This window comes from Artemia sp. Qi Xiang Cuo, chromosome 15 (genome assembly GCF_049724085.1).
Source record: "Artemia sp. Qi Xiang Cuo chromosome 15, ASM4972408v1, whole genome shotgun sequence".
NCBI lineage: Eukaryota > Metazoa > Arthropoda > Branchiopoda > Anostraca > Artemiidae > Artemia > Artemia sp. Qi Xiang Cuo.
In genome coordinates, this window is record NC_142808.1 from 9,104,268 (window position 1) to 9,126,032 (window position 21,765).

The 21,765-nt window shown below is 35.0% G+C and overlaps 2 protein-coding genes across 3 annotated transcripts in view; both read left to right on the plus strand.

Annotated features, from left to right (window-relative positions):
- Positions 1-21,283, plus strand: part of Prx2 (Peroxiredoxin 2) — a 50,142-nt gene extending 28,859 nt beyond the window's left edge. For both annotated transcript variants that reach the window (XM_089101636.1, XM_089101635.1), the window contains exons 2-5: positions 1,922-2,067; positions 4,255-4,371; positions 10,155-10,408; positions 21,069-21,283. In XM_089101636.1, the coding sequence (XP_088957762.1) occupies positions 1,922-2,067; positions 4,255-4,371; positions 10,155-10,408; positions 21,069-21,151 (600 nt within the window). In that variant the 3' untranslated portion in view covers positions 21,152-21,283. The remainder of the gene's footprint in view (positions 1-1,921; positions 2,068-4,254; positions 4,372-10,154; positions 10,409-21,068) is intronic.
- Positions 13,433-19,232, plus strand: LOC148943298 (uncharacterized). The gene has a single exon (XM_089101852.1). It carries the CDS (start codon positions 14,082-14,084, stop codon positions 15,183-15,185), a length of 1,104 nt encoding a protein of 367 aa, XP_088957978.1. The 5' UTR covers positions 13,433-14,081; the 3' UTR covers positions 15,186-19,232.
- Positions 21,284-21,765: the final 482 nt, after the last annotated feature.

Below are 21,765 nucleotides of genomic sequence, written 5' to 3' on the forward strand. Positions count from 1 at the left end.
TTTGCTTTACCCCCCCCCCCCCCCGGTTTGCAAATATATGGCCGAAATTTGCTTCTAAACTATTATATTTTCATCGTATTTTGTTTTATTTCATTAGCATTAACCAAACTTCACTTCTCGTGCGTGTTCCAGCTAACCGATAAGTGCCGAAAATATTTACAACACAGGAAAAAGTATAAGCGGATACTCTTTTTATCACGTTTAGGCCTACTTAGAATTTTCAAAAATGGAGCGATGAAGAATACAAGAGATGCAAATATTGAAGATTAAATTTTAACAAGTGTTTGTTTATCAAAACGACCTTTCACCCTTACTAACAGGTCATAAGTTTTTCCAATACAGACGATAACAACTCGCGTGTACCTTTAATCTTGCCGAGCATGCTTTCAAACTGTAAAACCTATAGATTAGATAGATTTATTTTCGATTAAAAATACAACAATAATACTATAAATAAAAGTTCAAATAGGGATAAAATCCTTTAATAGACAGTAATGATGATAACAGTGATAGAAATTCACAAAAATACCAGATATTTCGGTCACATATACAGTGACCAGTAGTTTTACTACTGATGACGTTTACTCTATATGTGACCGAAATATCTGATATTTTTTGAATTTCTATCACTGTTATCATCATCACTGTCTATTAAAAGGATTTAATCCTAATTTGCACTTTTATTTATCGTCATGGAAAGGCAGTGTGGTCTTCGAAATTATCTAAACAATAATACTACAATCTACAAATCCCCGCAAAGTCTCCATAGCCTATAGGAGGGGGGATTATAAAACAATTTTCACAACATTAAACCAATAACATTTAAGCACATAATTTGTAAAGCATTTGCTCATAAAAATGGAGAAAACAACAAAAGCTTTCATTAAATAAGCTTTATGACAACTCTAATTAATCACAAGGTCTATAACTATAAAAATAATAATAAAAAAAAAAAAAAAAAAGCAAGGCATACATGCCTTGTAAAAAGTTTCTACGGTGATTTTATGATGATTGTTCATTTATATTTATTTGTTTTCGGCCGCAGGAGGGAATTTGTTTATTTTTGTATATATAATATATATATATATATATATATAAATTTATGCGGCCACTAAATAATATATAAATTTATTTACGGCCACTCGTGCAACAGTCTCGCAACTAAATAAATGTTCATTTATATTTAAATATTTACGGCCGCAGGAGGGAATTTATTTATATATATATATATATATATATATATATATATATATATATATATATATATATATATATAAATAAATTTATACGGCCACTAAATAATATATAAATTTAATTACGGCCACTCGTGCAACAGTCTCACAACTAAACAATTGTTCATTTATATTTATTTATTTACGGCCGTAGGAGGGAGGACCACCCGTGCAACAGTCTTGCGTTAACATTTTCGATCTGTTTTCGAATGGTCTGACATGGTTTTGTGACTTTATAAGGAAGGCGGTACTTGTGTCTTATAGCCACCACACTCAAGTTCTGTCGAGAAGTGAAGTTTGGTTTATGCTAATGAAATAAAACAAAATGTGATGAAAATATAATGGTTTAACAGCAAAATTATGAAAACTACAACAAAGAATTATGGAAGGGGATACCGCCCAGATCGCGTTATATTAAATACTTAACATAAACTAACCTAACCAAAATACCAACTAAATATTTAATTAAAATATAGCTACAATATAGCCCACTGAGCCGAAGTTAATATTGTCTGGTATAAAGACCATGAAAATTGGTTATTGTTTCATGTTCACGATACAAGATCTTGAGTGTGGCGGCTATAAGGCAAAAGTACCAGGAAGGCTGCAAGAGTATTATAATATCCATGCAAGAGCATTATAATATCCATGATTAATTGTAATTTTAAATTACTCATTTTTATTTATAGGCAACCATGTCTAACATCGTCCCGGCTATTGGAAAACCAGCCCCACAATTCAAGGGAATGGCTGTGGTTAATGGAGAATTCAAAGAAATTAGCCTGGCTGATTACAAAGGGAAATATGTCGTCTTTTTTTTCTACCCTCTAGATTTGTAAGTATATAATTAACCAATAGATAAAAAAAATTGCATCTATAACTTTTACAATCTGGGACTTTTAAAATCCCGGAGCTTTTATAAATAGTTATTATTTCAGATGTTAAAGGTGAAAGTTCGATATGTACTTTTTATTATGTAAACGTATCATGACCTAAAATTTATGCCAGTTTACAGTGGTGTACGACTCGCATCAATATGGTAGCGGAACTCGTAGATTCCTTCAAATGATGGTTCAATAGAGGCAACAGATGTATATAACCAGGTGCTTATTCAATGCGCAGAATGAAAAATCTCGATTTGTTTATATGATGTGCATTTATTTTTGACCAGTATCGGATGATAAGTGCGGGGGGGGGGGGGCTTTTACGCGAATCAGGTAAAATAAAAGAATGGCATTGGAGGCATATTGAATATGAATGTAGCTACATTTTATTAGGACAATTTTTTTTTTAATGTTAGATCAAGGAATTCCCGTCTTATTCTTTTTTGCTTTTCTTAAGTCATAAAAAACAGAAGTGCATGGATGATAATTTTTTTCTGTTTAAATTTTGTTACATTAAAAGGGATGAACAGGTCTTTAAGGCGATACAGAAAATCGTTAATGCCGTTCGTTTCGGTATGTTTTTTGGGTGTTGAATTTGAATACGCCTTAAGAAGGGCTGAAAGACTTAAAATGTCAAGGATTTCAAAATAAGAGCAATTCCTCCTCCCCTTGGCTCGTCTTAGGTCTATTTGTATCTGAAAACCATGGTATTTTAAGATTTTTTAATTGTTTTTTGTTTTGTTTTTTTACTATGGAACTTTTAGGGTAGTACAAAATTGTCTGTCCGGGTTGTCACATTGAACCATGGAAATAAATAAGCACAATTATTTAGTTGATATGACATCATTTTGTGTCCATAAAAATTCAAACTTAAATTTCCAACGAAAAATACACTTTCTAAAGCTGTTTGGTGCCATGTCTTTTTAGATTGTCTTAACTGATATTCTACTCACGATTTATTTTTGAAATTTTGTGCCAGCTGCTACTAAAAACTGCACAACTGCATATAAAGAACTTTTTCCTTATATTAAATTCTTGATCTTTTCTACTTTTCTAAGATATATATATATATATATATATATATATATATATATATATATATATATATATATATATATATATATATTCGTTTTGAGAATTAATTTAGAGTAAAAAAAATTTGATTGACGTCATTTTAATGAACACATTTCAAGATAAATTGCATCCTTCCCGATGCCTCATTCTGCTGCTATATATTTTTATATATAGTTTAGTGATTAATGATTTTAATCATTCTTCCCTTATTGCCCTTTATATGCACATATCAGGAAGAAAAGGGTCAATGATTATATATATATATATATATATATATATATATATATATATATATATATATATATATATATATATATATATATATATGATTGCGTCAGAATCGACTTAACCAATTCAGCTATTTAGATTGCATTTACACTCTCCCTGGTAATTTGAGTTGGTTAGTGCAATTTGAATTTACGTCAACCATTCATCGTCAGCTTTTCTGTCTATCATGGTTTTGTATCAGTTTGGACGAAGTTTGTGTTTCAGAATTTTGATCTGGCTTAAATACTGTACCATAAAAGGTCTTTTTGTAGTTTCTACTTTAGTAATTTTTTATTTAGTGATTTGTGCTAGTTCAATTTTGAAATGTGTGTATAAAATTAGATTGCCACTATTCTGTCAAACTGTTGACTTGAATACAATGCATAATTGATTCACTTGTGAAAAAAAGAATAGTGAGAAGGTATGTCAATTTCGCCTTAAGAAAAGGGTCATAAATGACATTAGAATTGGATTTGCTTGAATCCCCTACTAAGCACGCATTAAAACCTACATAGCGTGGTAACTTAAGTAGCGCTAAAAGTTTCGATTCTATTTTTGAATTCCAAATAAAAATTCGGTTCAAGAAGGTAATGAAAGCATCTAACTGACAAAACACTGTTTCAAAAATGTAATTGAAAAAATTCTTGAAGAATACTGTTCTTGGAAAAATCTGAAGAACCTTTAGGCTGCATTCACTTGTGCAGCCAAAATCGTTATTTTGTTTTATTTTCACGTGTGTTCTAATCTAAGAGATATAAATAAAAATGCTGTTATGACGAGCGGCTATTTTCTTCTAGTACATTTGTCTGTCCCACCGAGATTATCGCCTTCTCAGACAGAGTTAAAGAGTTCCGTGATATTGGTGTCGAAGTCATTGGTTGCTCAACAGACTCGCACTTCAGTCATTTCGCATGGTAAGACACAGAACCTTAATCATGTTTTCTCTGCACTCCCTCTCTGTCTATCTGTCGTTCTCTCTCAACTCTGTCTTACTCCTATCGTCCCCCTCCTCTCTCCATTTCTCTCTCTCTCTCTCTCTCTCTCTCTCTCTCTCTCTCTCTCTCTCTCTCTCTCTCTCTCTCTCTCTCTCTCTCTCTCTCTCTCTCTCTCTCTCTCTCTCTCTCTCTCTCTCTCTCTCTCTCTCTCTCTCTCTCTCTCTCTCTCTCTCTCTCTCAGATTTTTTCTTCTTTACTAGGTATTATCTCAACAAAGATCCAACAACCTTTGAAAGGTGACATGGATTCGTTGGTGTCAAGGCAGAACCAGAATCTTGGTTTTGTAAAAAAAAAAAAAAAATTCAAAGGATACTAAATTGAATAACTTAAAGGGTAATATTCTTACGACCTTGAAACTTTTACACTAGATAGAACAGTTTTAGTCCAGGGTCCCAAATAAAAAATAACTTTCCCCTGTTCGTTTTACTTACTTTTAGCGAAAATCATCAAACTTGGCTTAGTCTTGTTGCTCCATCATTACTCTAGTGGAAAAGTTGACAAGTCAAAACCACGTATCATGGTTACTATATTGAGACTTATTCATAATAAAATTAGCAAGTTACCCGAATCAACCTCGAACTTCGTATCTTCCTGGCATGTGATCAAATTGTCAGTCTTCGTGATGTTCGAGTTCTTATATTCGGATCGATGCTGTGATGTTATGACTTTCTTTCCACGAAGATGTACTAAAGCATTCTTTTTCACTTCGGAGATGTCAATTATAAAAATAGATGTCTTCATAAACAAGCCGACCTCTACTATCTCTGCGTTTGCGCAGCTCCAATGATGCTGGATGTTATGGGTGCCTTTAACTCCGGTTAGACATATCTTATGGTGCTACCCATTCCTACACATACTTCCAGCCATTTGGAGCAAAAACGATGTGCTTATGAGCTTTACATCTCTGTTATCAATTTTCTTGGTCCAGCTGCTCAGACAAGTTGCTATCTCAATAAAAATTATTAGTAAAAAATGTGATCTCGAAATACAAATCTAGATTAAATTTTCTGAAGAAAAAAACAAGGCATGAATTTCAATTATTTTCTTCTTTTTTTGGTAGCGTATTTATTTGTTTATTTATTTATTAATACCAAAATACAGTAAGCTTTAACAAGCTTGTCGCACTAAACAATTATAAAAGTCTATAACAATGTCGATGACATAACAAAAACATACAGTAACTGAAAACATTGAAAACATAATAACTGAAACATACAGTAGCATACCAAACTAACTGAAAACACACTGTCACAAATCAGCTAATACAAAAGTAAAAATATTCTCAAAATGGATTGCGATCTGAAGAGGCTAAACTACTTTTGAAAGGCTGGACCGTGGCACTTGCAACTATTTCCGATGGAAGTATATTCCAAGTCTTCCACACTCGGCTAGACAAAGAGGTTTGGCCTATTCTTTTCTGTGAACGTAGTATGTAAATGTTGTATTAGTGTTGACGGGTAGTACTGTATTCTGTAAAAGTGAAAAAGTGAGTTGGAGTGGTATTATCAATATTCCTAACAATGCGGAATGTATTTATTAGGTCGGCTCTATCACGTCTGAACTGGAGAGTAGGCAACTGTTGTCTTTGCATCCTCTGGTGGTAAGGTAGATGACTCAGGTATGGTATGAGTTTGGTGGCCCTACGTTGCACTCTTTCAACCCTCTCTCTATCTCTCTTATTAAGGAGATACCATACTAATGAGCAATACTCAAGTATTGGACGTACAGTGGATACATAAAGTGAAATCAGTGAATGAAGATCAAACTTAGAAAAAGTTCGCCTTAGACGTAGTAATTGGTAATTTGCCTTATGGGTGATTTCAGATACATGTTTATTAAATTTGAGACTTGAATCAAAACAAATTCCAAGGTCACGAACATATTCTACACTTGAAATTGATTTACCATCAACAAAGTAATGGCAATGTTGAGGGAGTCTACGCAAATAGTGCACAGCATTGCACTTGGTTTCATTAATGAACATAGAGTTTGCAGTACACCACTGGCCCAGAGCAACCAAATCCTCTTGATGTAAAGAAATCTCATGTTCACTCATGACTGACCTGTAGATTTTTACATCATCTGCAAACATTTTTAGGGTCGAATTCCTAACAACGCCTGGCAAATCATTGATAAAAAGGCAGAAGAGTACTGGCCCAATACAACTGCCTTGTGGAACTCCACTTGATGACAGACATAGGTGATGACAGAGCATCACCTACTGCAACATCTTGGGTTCTATTTGTAAGATAATCCGTTATTCATGCTTTAGTTTGTGGGCCAATACCATATAGTTGACATTTGTTTATAAGAAGTGGGATGGAAATTTTCTCAAATGCTTTGAAAAAGTCAATATAAATACAATCAAACAAAATACCATTATCAGCCATCAATTGAAAATCATGAATCACCTCAAGAAGTTGTGTGTTACAAGATAATCGTTTACGGAAACCATGCTGAGCAGAATGCCATAAATTATTTTCCTCAAAATGTGCCTGGATTCTACTCACCACAATTTTCTCCATTATATAGGAAAAGTTTGATGTATTTGAAATTGGTCTGTAATTATTGAAATGAGACTTTGAACCATTCTTGTACAACAGCCTAATGATAGTTCTTTTCCAAGCTGAAGGACATTTACCAGATGAGAGACAAAGATTAAAGAGATATGTGAGTGGTCCAGCAAGCACTGATGCAAGTTCACGTAACATCACATTGGAAAATCCATCAATATCTGTTGCCTTTCCTGGATCAAGATGTTGGAGTGTCGGATAAACCTGCTGGACTGTAAACTCTGAATTATCAAATTCTTTTGTTAAATCTGGAGGAGTAAACTGAGTGTGTGTTTTGGTGTGCGTTTGAGTAAAAACTGAACCAAATACCTTATTGAAAAGTTGTGATTTTACAAAATCATCATCTATATGTGAAAAAATTTGTGAAACTTGTGAAACTTGATTCCTTCTCACATATTTCCAAAATCTTTTTGGGCAACTTTGGACTGATGCTATAACATTTGTCTCCACCTCTTGACGATTTAAACGAAGGAATTTAGTTGCTCTATTTCTAGTTCTTCTAAAATTTAACCAAGAATCGAAGGTTTTAAATCTTAAATGATCACGCCCCCTATCACCTTTTTCTTTTAGCATTTGTTCAATATACCAAGGAAGGATCTGTCTATTTTTTTATAATCTATTTTTTATAAATTACTTTGTTTGTTAATACTATGTAGAGGCAGGGAATAGGTTTTTAAAGGGCCATTCTGTTGTTTGGGGTAATGGCTCCCCGTTTTAGCACGTTTTTTGTCACTATACAACCATTTTTGATTCCAAAATTTTGCTCACCAGCAGCAGATCTTTTCTTGATTTCTTCTACTAATTCTTTTCTGTGTAGCCGGTCTTCTTTTGAGGTATCAGCGTAGAAACGAATGTCTCCCTTTTTAATGCAGGACTGTGTTAGGATGTCAATTATAGTTTTAAAGAAACTGACTGAGAACAGTAATGGATCTGGTTGATTGGATGAGTTGGGAGCATTTGAGTTGGGGTTAGTGCTTGTCAGCCTTTGCAAATTGGTCACTGCACCTACATTAGTTTGAAACCTGTTTTTAAGAAAATTTTGTAAGAACTGTTCTCACATGCCTAGGATAATCAAGAAATACTTTAAACAATTTGCCAAAAAAAAAAACTGTTTGTGATAGTGAGTGTTGTGACTGATTGTGAGTTTGGTGCAACAACGCTTCCAGATGAGCTACCAGGGAGAGAAGGCAGCAAGTACTACTAAAACTTGATTTTTGCCTAGGTCCAAACAAGCTACATTTATCATTTTCCTTCTAGGCTCTGTGTACTTAGAGACTTTAGCTGTTGCTCCAGAAGAAAAAGCAAGGTTAATTGCTTTCTGGGCATCAGGATCCAAAGCCTGTCAGTTGGTGTACGTGCACTGTCCTGAATAAGTTAATATGCACATACAGCATGTATTTGATCACCTGGTTGTGTTGTTAAACATCGGCTTTAACCCAAATTATTACTTAAATCAACAGTAATCTGCAGTACAGACCCCGACTTCCCTCTCAACTGTCTTCACCTCAACTTCTTTGCCCGGCGTGGGCCGACATGTTTTTGCCGAAACCTTACTTGCAGCGATTTTATTTTTTCACCAGCACCTCTTAAACAGATCCACGATACCTTTTGTGACGTTGCCAGTACTTTTATGTGAGATCAGTGCTTTTCGCGCTAGCTGTATGTAGAACATTCAAAGCAGGATTTATCGGCAATTACATCTGTATTCAAACCTCAAAATTGGAAAAAAAAGTCCAGATACGTAATTTTATTTTGACATCGTCAAATTATCTTTTTGGTATTATTATTTTGTAGAACAAAACGCAAAAACATATGTTTGTAATTCTTCTCTAAAACCAAGATCTTTTGTATTTCTTAGTAGAAAAAATGTAAATTCATTAACTTTGCAGATAGTGATTATCTTAGGCTATCATACCATATAGAATAAGCTTTGTTGAGAAAGTAGCTATCTCTACAAAGAAATGCCGAATTTTCGAATTTTCATTAGATCAAAGAATAGAAGGACTAAAAACAATAATTGTGTCATTGTTTTTGCCCCCCCCCGCTTTTTTGCGAAAATTAAGAATGAGAACAAGAAAGACGAAACCAGAACAAAAGATGCAAAAAGGACGGTAAAGCGCAAATAGGCAAGTAAGATCTTGGAATCAGCCAAGATCAAGAATTTAGAAATTAGCATAAAACATGTTTAGTATACATTGATTAATCTTCTGCAAAGATGAGAAGAGATAAAGTAGGAATTTGAGTTTCTGATAACATTCGATTTGGATCAATTCTGTATTATTTTGGAAAAATTGACTACTAGCTCCGGCGTAAATAAAATAAAACACAGAATGCTAGCACAAACTAAAGCAAAGTCATCTGTACTCTTGCCGATTACCAATGATTTTCGCCTACCCAAGTTTGAGTCCATAAAAAGCCTACACTGGTAAGAGTTAAGTGACAAAAGGTGGAGCCAAGGGACTAGTAAAGATAATCAAGTTGTTACATAAGAAAAGGGTTGTGATCTAATTGTTCCAATTCCACATTTCGCATTCCTATTTTTTTTGCAAAATAAAGTATTCTTCAATTTCGAAAAGTAGAGATAACGAGCTTCACAGAACGTGACAGGCCATATTGAAAACGACTAGTAAGAACCAAACCCTGTGCACGGTTCAAACATGATGAATTTGAAAAAAATAATCAAACAAGCGCTTTGAGTAAGATTATACCTGTTAATTCGCTCTAAGAGCATGAAGATCGAGAGGTGGAGACTATCGTTGTACAAAAGCAACAGATTATTTGCAAAATATATAATTACTACTCTTTGAGCTTGGGGTATATGTCCAAATCATTGCATTTTGTCCGAATCATTGCCGGCCTTTGCTATTTTCATGAAGTACATTCGTCTCTGAGTACTTGCCCAGTTGAAAAGAAGACATAAGAAATTTAAAAGAACAATAACTTTTCAGAAAATGTCAGGCACACTCTTTGGCTTTGAGCATTGAGACATTGGGTGAGGGATCTTGTAATCGAATCGGAGGTTTAAACTCCGTAGCTACCACCTGCTTTATCTTTATTCCAGTTTATTTTGTCATACAAGAAATTAATCTTTTATCTAATTCACATTTTTATAGTTCTTTGTCATTTTAGGATAAATACTCCACGAAAACAGGGTGGCCTTGGAAATATGGATATTCCACTCTTAGCTGACAAGAATTGCAGTGTTGCCAAATCTTATGGAGTTTACTTAGAAGATGAAGGTGTAACGTTCCGTGGCCTTTTCATCATTGATCCAAAACAAATTCTTCGTCAAGTTACCATCAATGACCTCCCAGTTGGTCGCTCCGTTGATGAAACTCTTCGTCTTGTTCAAGCGTTCCAGTTTACTGACAAACATGGAGAAGGTGAATATCATGATTAAGCAGTAATCCTTTTTGAGTGGTCATTTAATCTCACAAAATGTGTGTCAAAATTTACGCCATAGCCTTGTCTTAGTAGAGTCAAAAGTCTCCCACGTGTACATGTGTTTTCTCTTTCCTGGGGACTATCAGATAAAACGAATAATCGTGGCAAGTAGGGAGCAGGCTCTTCTGATCCCTAGTTCCGAATTTTAGGGCCTTTTTGATCGGCTAAAACTAACCAGAGGGCAATCTGCTACCCTTTCAGAAAAATTGACTGTCCCTAAACCCAGGTGATAAGAGACCAAAATGTAAAAAAAAACAATATTAGTCTCAACAGACAAAAACATCCCAAAAATGCATCTTCAGGCGTGTAATGATAAGTGTAGCACGAGGGGCGAATGCCCCAAATCAGGTCAGTAACCCATTTATAATAGAGACTTCATAGATTAGATGGGTCTTGATAGGTGGATATGTTACACCTTAATGAACTTTGGGTCATGCAAGGGTAATCTGTATTGAGAGTCAAAGGTACTCTCACCAACCCTCAATTTCAGGGATCATTTAAGAAAAAGCCTTAAATTATTGTATCTTAATCGTAAAAATCATTAAGATACAAGCAATAAAAACAAGGGCTTAATTTGCTATGGGGTAAAGGGGGCAACTTCCCCTCCCAGCCTCGGACCCCCCCCCCCAAACCCCAGTTTGTCCCACCCCTGAAATTTAGTTTCTTCAAACATCTTGTCAAAACTTTGATAAGCCTGCATAATTCAAGCATCCACAGGAACGGGTCAGTTTTCTTGAATATATCTTTATGGTACTATATGGCTCATTTTTCAGTTTTTACGGTCATTTTTACATGATTCGGGAAAATTGGCTCCAGCTTTGCCCTCTCCAGGCGTTAATGAAATTGCGCCACTGGTAGACAAATAGACTTATTTGGGCTCTACATGCATGGTGTACTATAAGCTTCCTTACGATTCGGATTAGTATGACCAAAAAAGAATTAGTCAATAATTACTTTCAACTATTATTGATGACGTCCCCCCACTGTGGTTGAAGAGACATCTCCCCTCTACTCAGATCCTGTTAAACAAAAAATCGCGAAGAAAGGAAACGAGGACAATTAACAGCCAGTGAAAAAATTGAAAAATTATGCAAATATTTCGGTCAAGACCTCCGCTTGACCGTCCTCAGTGCAGAATAAAACTGATAAAAATATAAAAACCAAACCTTAAAATAAAAACACCAAACTAAACTTGGACGACCCTTTCCTAGTAACGGTGAAAGGGTTCACCGTTACTAAGAAAGGGTCGTCCAATTTTAGTTTGGTGTTTTTATTTTAAGGTTTGTTTTTTATATTTTTATCAGTTTTATTCTGCACTGAGGACGGTCAAGCGGAAGTCTTGACCGAAATATTTGCATAATTTTTCAATTTTTTCACTGGCTGTTAATTGTCCTCGTTTCCTTTCTTCGCGATTTTTTGTTTATCATGATTAGCCAGTGTGGTCTCAGAAATTATTCAGATCCTGTTCATAGTTCCGTCGTAAGGGGTGTCTTGGTCGACCTCTTTTGCGCCTCCCTCCTGAAGTTCTAGCTACAGGGTCGTCATCAGCAGAAATACTAAAAAAAAAATAATAATAAACAATAATTTATATACAAAATAAAATAACTACATACTCAATTCGATTAACCTCTGTCCATTTGATACTTCAAATAATGCTAACGAACCGGAACCAGGAAGGTCAATGAGACTCGCTTCCGGTATTGTTTTGCAAAAATAAGGTTATTAAAAAATATGCAGTTATTTCATTTTGTATATAAATTACTATTTTAATTGTTTTATTTTAGTATTTCTGATGACGGTCACTGCACATGTGACCGAAATATCCAGTATTTTTTGTGAATTATCACTGTCTTTTAAAAGGATTTATCCCTATTTAAGCTCTAATTATTGTCATGGAAAGGCAGTGTGGCCTTCGAAATTATCTACGAGATTCATATTGGAGATAGGGAAAGGTTACTCGCCTCACCCTAGCACCACCACATCGTACATTAAGAGACTATAGGGAATGCCCAGACCAGGTCAAAACTTAAACTAAACCCCGTTACATTTGAGACAAATCGGTATAGAAAGTCGTTCGTTCCCTATTTTGTGGAAGTGTATATAAAGTTGTAGTAATTTAAGATATGTAAATGTGTTTCTATTGTTTTTATTTCTTAAAGACTTCGTAATAATTTCGTAAATTAGCCTTTTGCTAGACTTTATGTCTAAATAAACCTAAGTCCAAGTTCTAACCTTCTATCCTTTTTTGTTTAGAAAGGTTATGCCTTAAATTTTTATTCTGACTAGTCAGTAGAAATTCTATCTTTGTAAGTTCAAAGTCGTTCAACTCAAAGACTTTATCGAAAGGATTGAGATCGGCATTAGTCGTGTGTAATTCTAATTGTATCTTCAAGTTTGATTGTCATGTGATCCTGGCATAAGCAAAGGCAAACAAAAATCATTGTATAAAAAGAATAAAATCAAGTTTGAATATTGAATTTGATGACATAATAGCGAAAATATGTAGAACAATGAATACGAGGAGTATAAACTATTATAGATGTCCTTACTTGTTCGTCTTTCATAACCAAAAAAAGAAATACTCATAACCAAGTACGCAAGGCCGTATCCAGGGGGGGAGGTTGCCCGGTTTGAACCCCCCCCCCCCCTGAAATTTTTGACCGAGTCGAAAATTAGTAAAACCTAGGTAAAAATCAGTAAAATTAGTCGAAAACTGAGACAAAAATTAGTAACCCCCCCCCCCCCGAAAAAAAATCCGGGATCCGCCCTTGCAAGTACGTATCCAGTATTTTGGTTCGGGGGGGGGGGTACAGAAAATTTCAGAAGTGTATTGAGGGGGGTCAGACCCCTTAACCCGCTGGATACGGCCTTGCTCATATGGTTGTGTTATTGCTCCCAATGTAGCTCATGTAATTATATGAGGGGATCTTAGTGCCTGAAGACAGTTTTATTATGCTTGGAAGCTTGGGATGTCCTCTATAAATACTGTGGCTTTTTTGTGTAAGCAATCTCCCTTTAGTGAAAATTCAACTTAAAACGGACTGGATGGAAAGCTTTGAAGCTCTTCCGAAGAACCCTCAAAGACCTTAGTGAATTAATATTTTATCATCTTCACTTCCATGTCTACATGACAACAACTAACTTGCAAGCAAGTTTCATGGTACTAACTTGCACTGGACTTGGTATATATGTGTTCAACCCACCATATACATTAAATTTCTTCATTTAGTGAGAAAACATTTATGCTCCGAAATCAGCTTTGATGTTAGAATGTATCCTAACTTTGCCTTTTTGTGGTACGTCCTATCTAAATCATTTTCTTTTGAACCAAATTATAGCTAATTGGATTGTTAATTTCTTAGCCTAAATATGTTTGAAGCATACACTTGCAGGGTCTGAAGAAGTGAACAGTTTGAACTCGGTTTGTTCTGACCAAGTCTCGACGAATAATTCATCAGTTGTCTGAGTGGTGGTCAGTGAATATCCTTCAATGATTAAAGCATATTAGAGACAGTGAGTTGGACTATATGGATGACAAATTAGTGTGATTCATGACAAACATTTCGACGATGTGTTGCTTAATGATCGATTTTTACAGATCGAAGAACACCTATGCGATCTCAAGATCAAATTGAAGAGATGGCGCTGCATTCAGAAGATGCGCCAAGAAATGCTAAGAGAATCAAACAAGAGAATACATGCTTAGATAACGCTGTCAATCTGGTGATTGTTAAAAGCGAGAGTGATCCTGATATTTTGGGTAGATGGTCTTATCCAGGGGAAAGTGATGCTGGAGAAAGTTTTATTCATGATATTAGTACCTCTGGTGAGGAATTAGGTCTAAGCTCTTCGGGTTCACTTTTAAATTGTCACTCTTATCCAGTGAAGAATGAGGCGGAGAATCATGTCTTTTCTAGTGCAAATAACTCAGATGACGAACCAGCTCCAGAAAATACGTTGAAATATTCAGGATTGAGACATTCAGTAAGTGGAGGACCTGAGACTGAGAGAGTAGCAGACTTTCAAATGTTATATGAGTCTGGTAGCAATCATTCAAATGACTGTATCGTCAATTATCCAATTCAGCTTTTTGGCCATATGAGTAAAGATGATAGAAAACGAAAACGCTTGAAAGGGGAATCCTATTTTACTACTGGTGGCAAATTTGTTGCAGGTAAACAAGTTGAAATGGTTCCATGTAAATGTCCGTTTAAATGTCACGAGAGGATTTCAAATGATCAGGCGCAGGCTCTTTTTGCGGAGTTTTGGAGTCTTGACGACATTGAAAAGAAAAGGAAATATTTGGCCGAATTGATTGACAGTAGTGAAGTCAAAAGACGATGTAAATCAAAGTCAAGGGGCAAAGTTGAAGGGCAAACTCAGGAGATTCAAAGTGAACTAAGTCAACAGACTTCAAAATCTGAGCTGCGGCGCACTATATCATACCAGTATTTCCTTATGGTGAACAATGTTAGAATCAGAGTTTGTCAAGCCTTTTTCAGAGGTGTACTTGCTGTGACTGAAAAGTTTGTTCGAGTTTGTTTGAATAAAAGACGTACGAGTGGGATTTTAGCTGACATGCGCGGAAAACATACTCCATGGAATAAACTAAATGAAGAAGAATTTCATTTTGAAACGATTCCTGTGCAAACTGTTCTGTCTGTTGAAAATCTTCCACAGGATTTAGACAATTTGCAGTCACAGACTAATTATTGAGCAAGCTTATATTAAGTATATTCTATTTCAAACAAGTATATTCTCGTGAATATCAAACGTGCATAGTTAATTATTTAATCAACAAATTGGCGAAACTTAGTGTCTTTTAACGTGGCACTCATAGTTATGTGAAAATGATGGTATATTATGTCAGCAACTATAAATTATACTTCTTCTTCTTCATAAGAAAAGGACCTGGAATCCTAAACGGGCTCCTTTGGGGTTCCAACTGTACTTTGTCACATTTATAATACATTGCACGAAATACATAATACAATATTCAAATACAATTCAGGACATAATTTATTTGGCTTGTGGAAAGTACAAGTACTGGAGCTGCTTGTTCCCCGTATTTGATTTCTTCCAAATTTAAATTAATTTCGTTACTGACTGACTTATTTTGCAATTCTTTTTATGGTCTGTTCTCTTTACATATGTATGTTGGCTTGTTTACCAGTTGGGGGTATTCGACGCACTTCTTATTTGGGCCATTCCAGGGGATATCTTTTTTTCTTTTTCTTTTCGGTTATGCAAAAGGGCTTCGTTAATTTTTGGACTGTAAAATTGAAAATATACACATTAAAAATGGAGGAAAATAAATAATTTGAGGAACAACAGTTTGAAAAATAACTTGTATTCCTGCATCCTCCGCTCCCCTACTTCTCTACCCCCCCCCCCCCCTACTTTTGCCTTCTTCATAATATTCCATTGGTGCTGGCCATCACATTTTGGTGGCTTTGTATTTCCTTCTCTATTGACGTATGTAATTTATGTATGATTTAAGGTTTATGTTCCCTGAGCAATGTTTAGTATGTTGTTTTTATGCTCTCCTACGGTTTACATATATCAACGCAAAAAGACAGTTATGACATTATTCCATTGCTCACAATCAGCTCTATCCATTCGCCGAATAACATTTTTAATTTGGTGTACATAGTTTCTTTGATTGGAAATACTTTGAAAACTGGTTAAAAATCTTTGAAAAATAGAACAATTTCCTATTTTTGAAGCAAGTTTATTATCTTCCACAATAGAAAGCTCAAGTAATATTTTAATTCTGGCTCTCTGAATGGATAGATCTGAGAATAATGAATCCAGTGATATAAATATTTAACCCTTTTTGTGCAAGCTACAGACGTAGGATTGTCGCAAAAGCGCTTGTTTCAGAGGAAAAATACACCTTAATTGGGTATATGCCTAGAGAAGGACCTGTAGAGAAGGGAACAAAACAATTCATACTTTATAATATGCAGAATAATTGTAGCTAACACATTTTGCATGCAGCCCCGCTATACCCCCCTCCCCCCCCCCCATAATGTGCAAATATACATCCGAAATTATATAATTCTCATCTATTCTGCCAATACATCTCTCTTGTTTCAACCCGTGTAACTGTAAGTTGAATCAACTCTGACCAAACAAGTGACGGGTGACAGAATTCATTGAAAATATATATGATTTGGGATATATATTTGCGCATTAGGAGGGGAGGGGGAGTAAAGAATAGTGGGGCTGCATGCAAAATATGTTAGCTAAAAATATTCTGCATATTATGAAGTATGGATTGTTTTCTTCACATGTTTCCTTCTCTACAGGTCCTTCTCTATGCTTATACTCCACAATTGTTCGTTTTTTGTTACTTCTCTTGTGACTTCGTTTAATGAACACTTAGTTAAACAAAGAAGGTTGTATCCAAAGGGACTACAACTGCATATCAATGGACAAGGAAAATTCACTCCTCCAGGCAAACTTTGGGGAAATGTTGGAATAAAAATGCTCTTTTTTCAAATGGTGAAACTTTCCTTACCTAGGGGAGGGGTATATCCTTCGAATTCTCCCTAAATGCTCTTACTGATTTCTTATGAAGATGATGTGAAGGTCTTGGTTATTTATTAGTTTACTCTGGAAAATACATCTCCTAGTCTGTAAATGTGGTTGCCTAGCTGGAAAAGTATTGCCGTTGGTAATTTTATGTTTGTAAAAAAAAGTCTGCCATCATACCAAATCCGGGTAAAATTAGAATATACACCATATTAATGTTCTCTCTCGCTGTATTTACATTTAGTAAATCGTTGATATGTACTTAATCGTTACATTATGTAAGATATGTGGTTCTTATTTTGAATATGCTGTCCGTACGGTTCGAATACTGCGCTATTTTTACGATTGGGAAACTGTTTTAACAGTATATTTGAACTTTGAAAGAATGTCTTTGTGAAACGTTTTTGTATTACTTTTTCTATCGAAGTTTAGCGTGTCTGTATATAAACTATGTTGATGATCTTTTAAATATTTCGGTTTTTAAACTCGTCTTTTTTTTCTGTAATTAAAAATGTTTTAACGCTAATTGTTATTCACTGTCTGTCAATTGGCCTACATACTTAATATCGTTCTATTTATAAACAAAGTATTAGTCTCCAAGTATTAGTTATTCTGCTCTTACTGTGGCATTATAGTCTAAAGACGGTCTAAGTCTGTGGTCTCTGGCATTAGTCTGTCTAAGTCATAGTCTGTGGCATTATAGTCTAAGATGGTCAAGCATACGAGCATTCACTTCTTCAGTTTCATCAGCCAACTCACGGTTGTCATCATCTTGCAACCATTCAAATACAGAATCTTCATTCCGTAAATCTCCTGTTAGAGATAAACAAAATATATGAAATAAAAAAAAAGAATGGAAATGATTAAATTTGTTTAGTTAGCAAAATGGATTCCTTCCTGCACCATCTAGTTGTTATGATCTTGAATTACTTATAAAAACGCTCATGTGCTTCCATCTTTACTAATTTTTTCAAGGTTGAGGGGTGCTACATTCAATGCACAGTCAACAGTGCACACTAGCACAATAAACACAATTATTATGTATTGTGTACACTATTAATACTTCTACTAACGACTCATTGCAGCGCCAAGCCGTCTGAGGCTAACACGGCAGCGCGCGCTCCTCTACCACCCCAGTATAGTCAAAGCATCACTTTTAACACCCTTCCATTAAATTCAAATCTCCTTTAAATATAAACATCAACAACAAGAAGAACAATAGGGAATTCTCTTAGCAAGACAGTGGAATTCTATATTTAAATGAGTATTTCAAAAATATATCCAAGGACCGTTCTCAGTAAAACATAAATATATAAACAAAAAGAGACTTACAATAAAATTACATTAAAAGTTAAGGATGCTGGGACTTTTAAAATTGTTCATTTTAGTTTAAGTGATCGTATTGTATTGTAAGTCTCTTTTTTATTTATTGCAAGTTTTGCTGAGGGCATACTTAGGACATAGGGTCGAAATATTCATTCAAACATAGAATTCCACTGTCTTGCGAAAAGAATTCCCTATTGTTCTTCTTGTTGTTGATGTTTATGATGGAAATGCTGTGTGGTCTTAGTCGCTATTTACTTCTTTAAATACCTTCCTTACAACTTATTTCTTTTCTATTCGGAGATGAACGATTGTTGCCAGTTGCTTGGGCTGAAGCTACGCCACCTAAAAGTGAAAATGCGCCGAAAGATCCATTTTGCTAATGCAAATGCGCCGAATAAACGATTTCCCCCCTCATAAGATGTGCCGATTAAAAAAATTTAATGTGAAGCTGCCTCAAAAAAGCGCCAAAATGGCGCAAATGCGCCCCATCTGGCCACTCTGGGATGAACTGCTTTTCGTTTAGCTGCAGATGGCTGGCCAAAAAGCACTATCTTTGGCAATCTGCTATCCTTCATCCGTAAAGTGTAGCCCAGCCATCTTAACCTTTCTTTCAGTATAGCCACTGAAGGTGTAATTGAACCAGATTTTATGTGCCACTTGTTATTTGATATACTGTCAGCCAAACGAGCACTTCAAGCTATCCTTGTAAATTTCATTTGGAAGAAATTTAACAAATATTCCTCAGCCTTTGTTAGACCCACGTTTAAGAATAATACTTGACCACTGGAATTACCATGCCTTAAAATTTTCAATTTTTTGTTGGGACTTATCTCCTGATTCTTCTAAGCTTTTGTCAAGAATGAAGCGTCACTTTTTTATAAAAAAATGTGCCAAATGTATTTTGTCAAGCTCATATATATTTACATATAGTCTCATATATATTTACATAGTATATACACACTTATATATAGACTACAAGGCCGTATCCAGGATCTTTGTTCAAGGGGGGGGGGGACTAAAACTAAAATTTTAAGTTGCATGGTGTGCGTTTTTATAAGAATATAAGATACGTATTTGAATTGAAAATGAAATAATCAGATAACATCTACTGTTTTTGACCCAGGGGGGCGCATACGATTGTTAATATTTCTAGATCTTTATTTCTAAGATAATTTGATGCTTATATGAACGAACGGTGATTTTTCTGGAACCTGGAATAGCTTTAATCTTCTTTTGGCGTACTCAAAACAATTTTCTTTCACTTTTGTTAAACATAAGCTCACTGAGTGCCCTTCAGTAAGCGTTTCATCTAAACTACTTCGATGACAACATTGTCGTATTCTTTACCATCCATGCATATAAGTCAAGCTTTGGACCAAAACGATAACATCAGTTATTATCGGTGGCAAATTATAACTCATCACCATGGTACTTTATAATAGTATAATCAGTTACCTTGTGCTAGTGCAGTGGAAGCAACCGCGCCTTCCCATCGGAGGTGATTCTCCGGTTCAAACCCTGGCATCACAAGGAAACAGCCCTTCCGGAAAGGCATAGAAAACAGCATTTTTTTTATTTTTTTAATTTTAGTCTTTGATTTTCAAAATTTTAAATATAATTATTTTAATGTATAATATGGTTACATTTAATACTTGAAGGAGTGATTTTTTACCCTTGTTTAAAAAGGTCCTCGCCAAAAACTTTTCTCAACTTTCTCAACCTTCAGAATGAAACATGACCCTCAGAAAGCACAATACTTACTTACCCTTACGCCATGCAGAAAAATTGACCGTGAAAAATCGCTGGAAAGATTGAGAAAAGGGAGGCCTGTTTATTATATGGTACACACTCGAGAATTTTGATTTAAAGATCAGACCATAATCGGTTTATGCCTGTCAGTATTTGAAGAAAATTAGCTTAGGCTAAGTTGAAATCTACGTTGTAGGAATATTATTATTAAATATTTAATATATAGAAATGATATTTTCTTTGGGTTAGGTTAGGTATTACCCTACACATTTTGTCAGTAAAGTGCAGCTCTTGAGAAGCTCTTTGTCATTCTAATTATGTATATTCAATACGACGAGTTTTAACGTGAAATAAGTTAAAAGGCCGTCGACATTAATAATTGGAAATCGGAGGTGCTCTGCACAATTCATATACACATTTTGACCTCAATGTGTTTGAAAGTTTTTTATTAGTTTATTTCCAAGAAAAAAGATTATATTGTAAAAATAAGTTTACAAATTCTCCGTTTGGTTAGATACTTTTAAATGAAGGTTGCGGTTGCAAAGTAAATAATACATTGGTCTTTGTGTATAATATTTTACACCCTAACTGCACCCCTTAATTGGAATTTTCACTGCCTTCTCTTTTCGTTCTTAGAACTAACAAGGCTGCTGGTAATTGCCCTAAACCATTTTATGCCCAAGTTGAAAGAGAATCTTGCACCATTTGACTGGTTCCCCGAAAAATTATATAGTATGTCTTTTGATTCTGATCAAGTTAATACGATCTCCGCGTTTATTTTACTACTTCATTTTATTGCACAAATCATAAGCAACGCTACTCTATCATAGCTAGTAATATCATTGAAACTTTTAAAGGAGCTGATTTGATTGGATATTAAAAGTTTAGCATCCTTTTTTAAGAGTAAAAAGTGATTGGAGGGCAAACAGCCCTCCTCCTTAGTCCATAATTTTCCGAACAGTTCCAATCAAAATTTCTTTATTTTAGTGTGCCCTGCTGGATGGAAGCCAGGTGACAAGACCATGAAAGCTGATGTCCACAAAAGCAAAGAATACTTTGCATCAGCCTAGATTCGTTCTTTTTGCCATTTTTCTACTGTGATTGATGCCATGTTATGATGATTGGCAAGGTGAGGGTAGAGAATGTTCTTTGTCTTAAGATTCATCTTTTATAGAATAAAAAATAAATCAAAATTTACTACGCCTTGTCAATTTTTGAAACGAATTAGTTTAATCTAGAATACTAGTATCTGTCTTTATTCTAATGGAAAGGTTTTATACATACTACTGTGACCAACAATTCTGAAAGTTGCCCGCAACAAAAGGTCCCCGTACCTTTTTTTTACCACAACCGGAAGAAAATTACAAATTCATATGTAACAAACTGAAAGTTGTCAATAGGTTTAATGTCAGGCTCAGTGACATGTCCAAGGACGTGACCACCCCTCTGCTTGAAGGCTGGTTTCAACTTCGTCTAGTTGTTTCTGTCGAGCCACAAAAGTAATATTCTGAATAACATTACAAGTGTAAGTAGAACTTACTCATTATGGAACTGTGTCGACTGAAAAACGGACAGTAATCAAGAGAAGAAGCTAGTTTTTCTTCAACAAAAGTTTAGACCAATATTTAAACTTAAACGAGTAGAAATTGACATGGTTAAGAACTACTTCAAACCAATTGAAAAT

Bases quoted from the DNA above. Each gene is read 5' to 3' on its own strand.
- LOC148943298 (XM_089101852.1), top strand. From the start codon at position 14,082: ATGCGATCTCAAGATCAAATTGAAGAGATGGCGCTGCATTCAGAAGAT.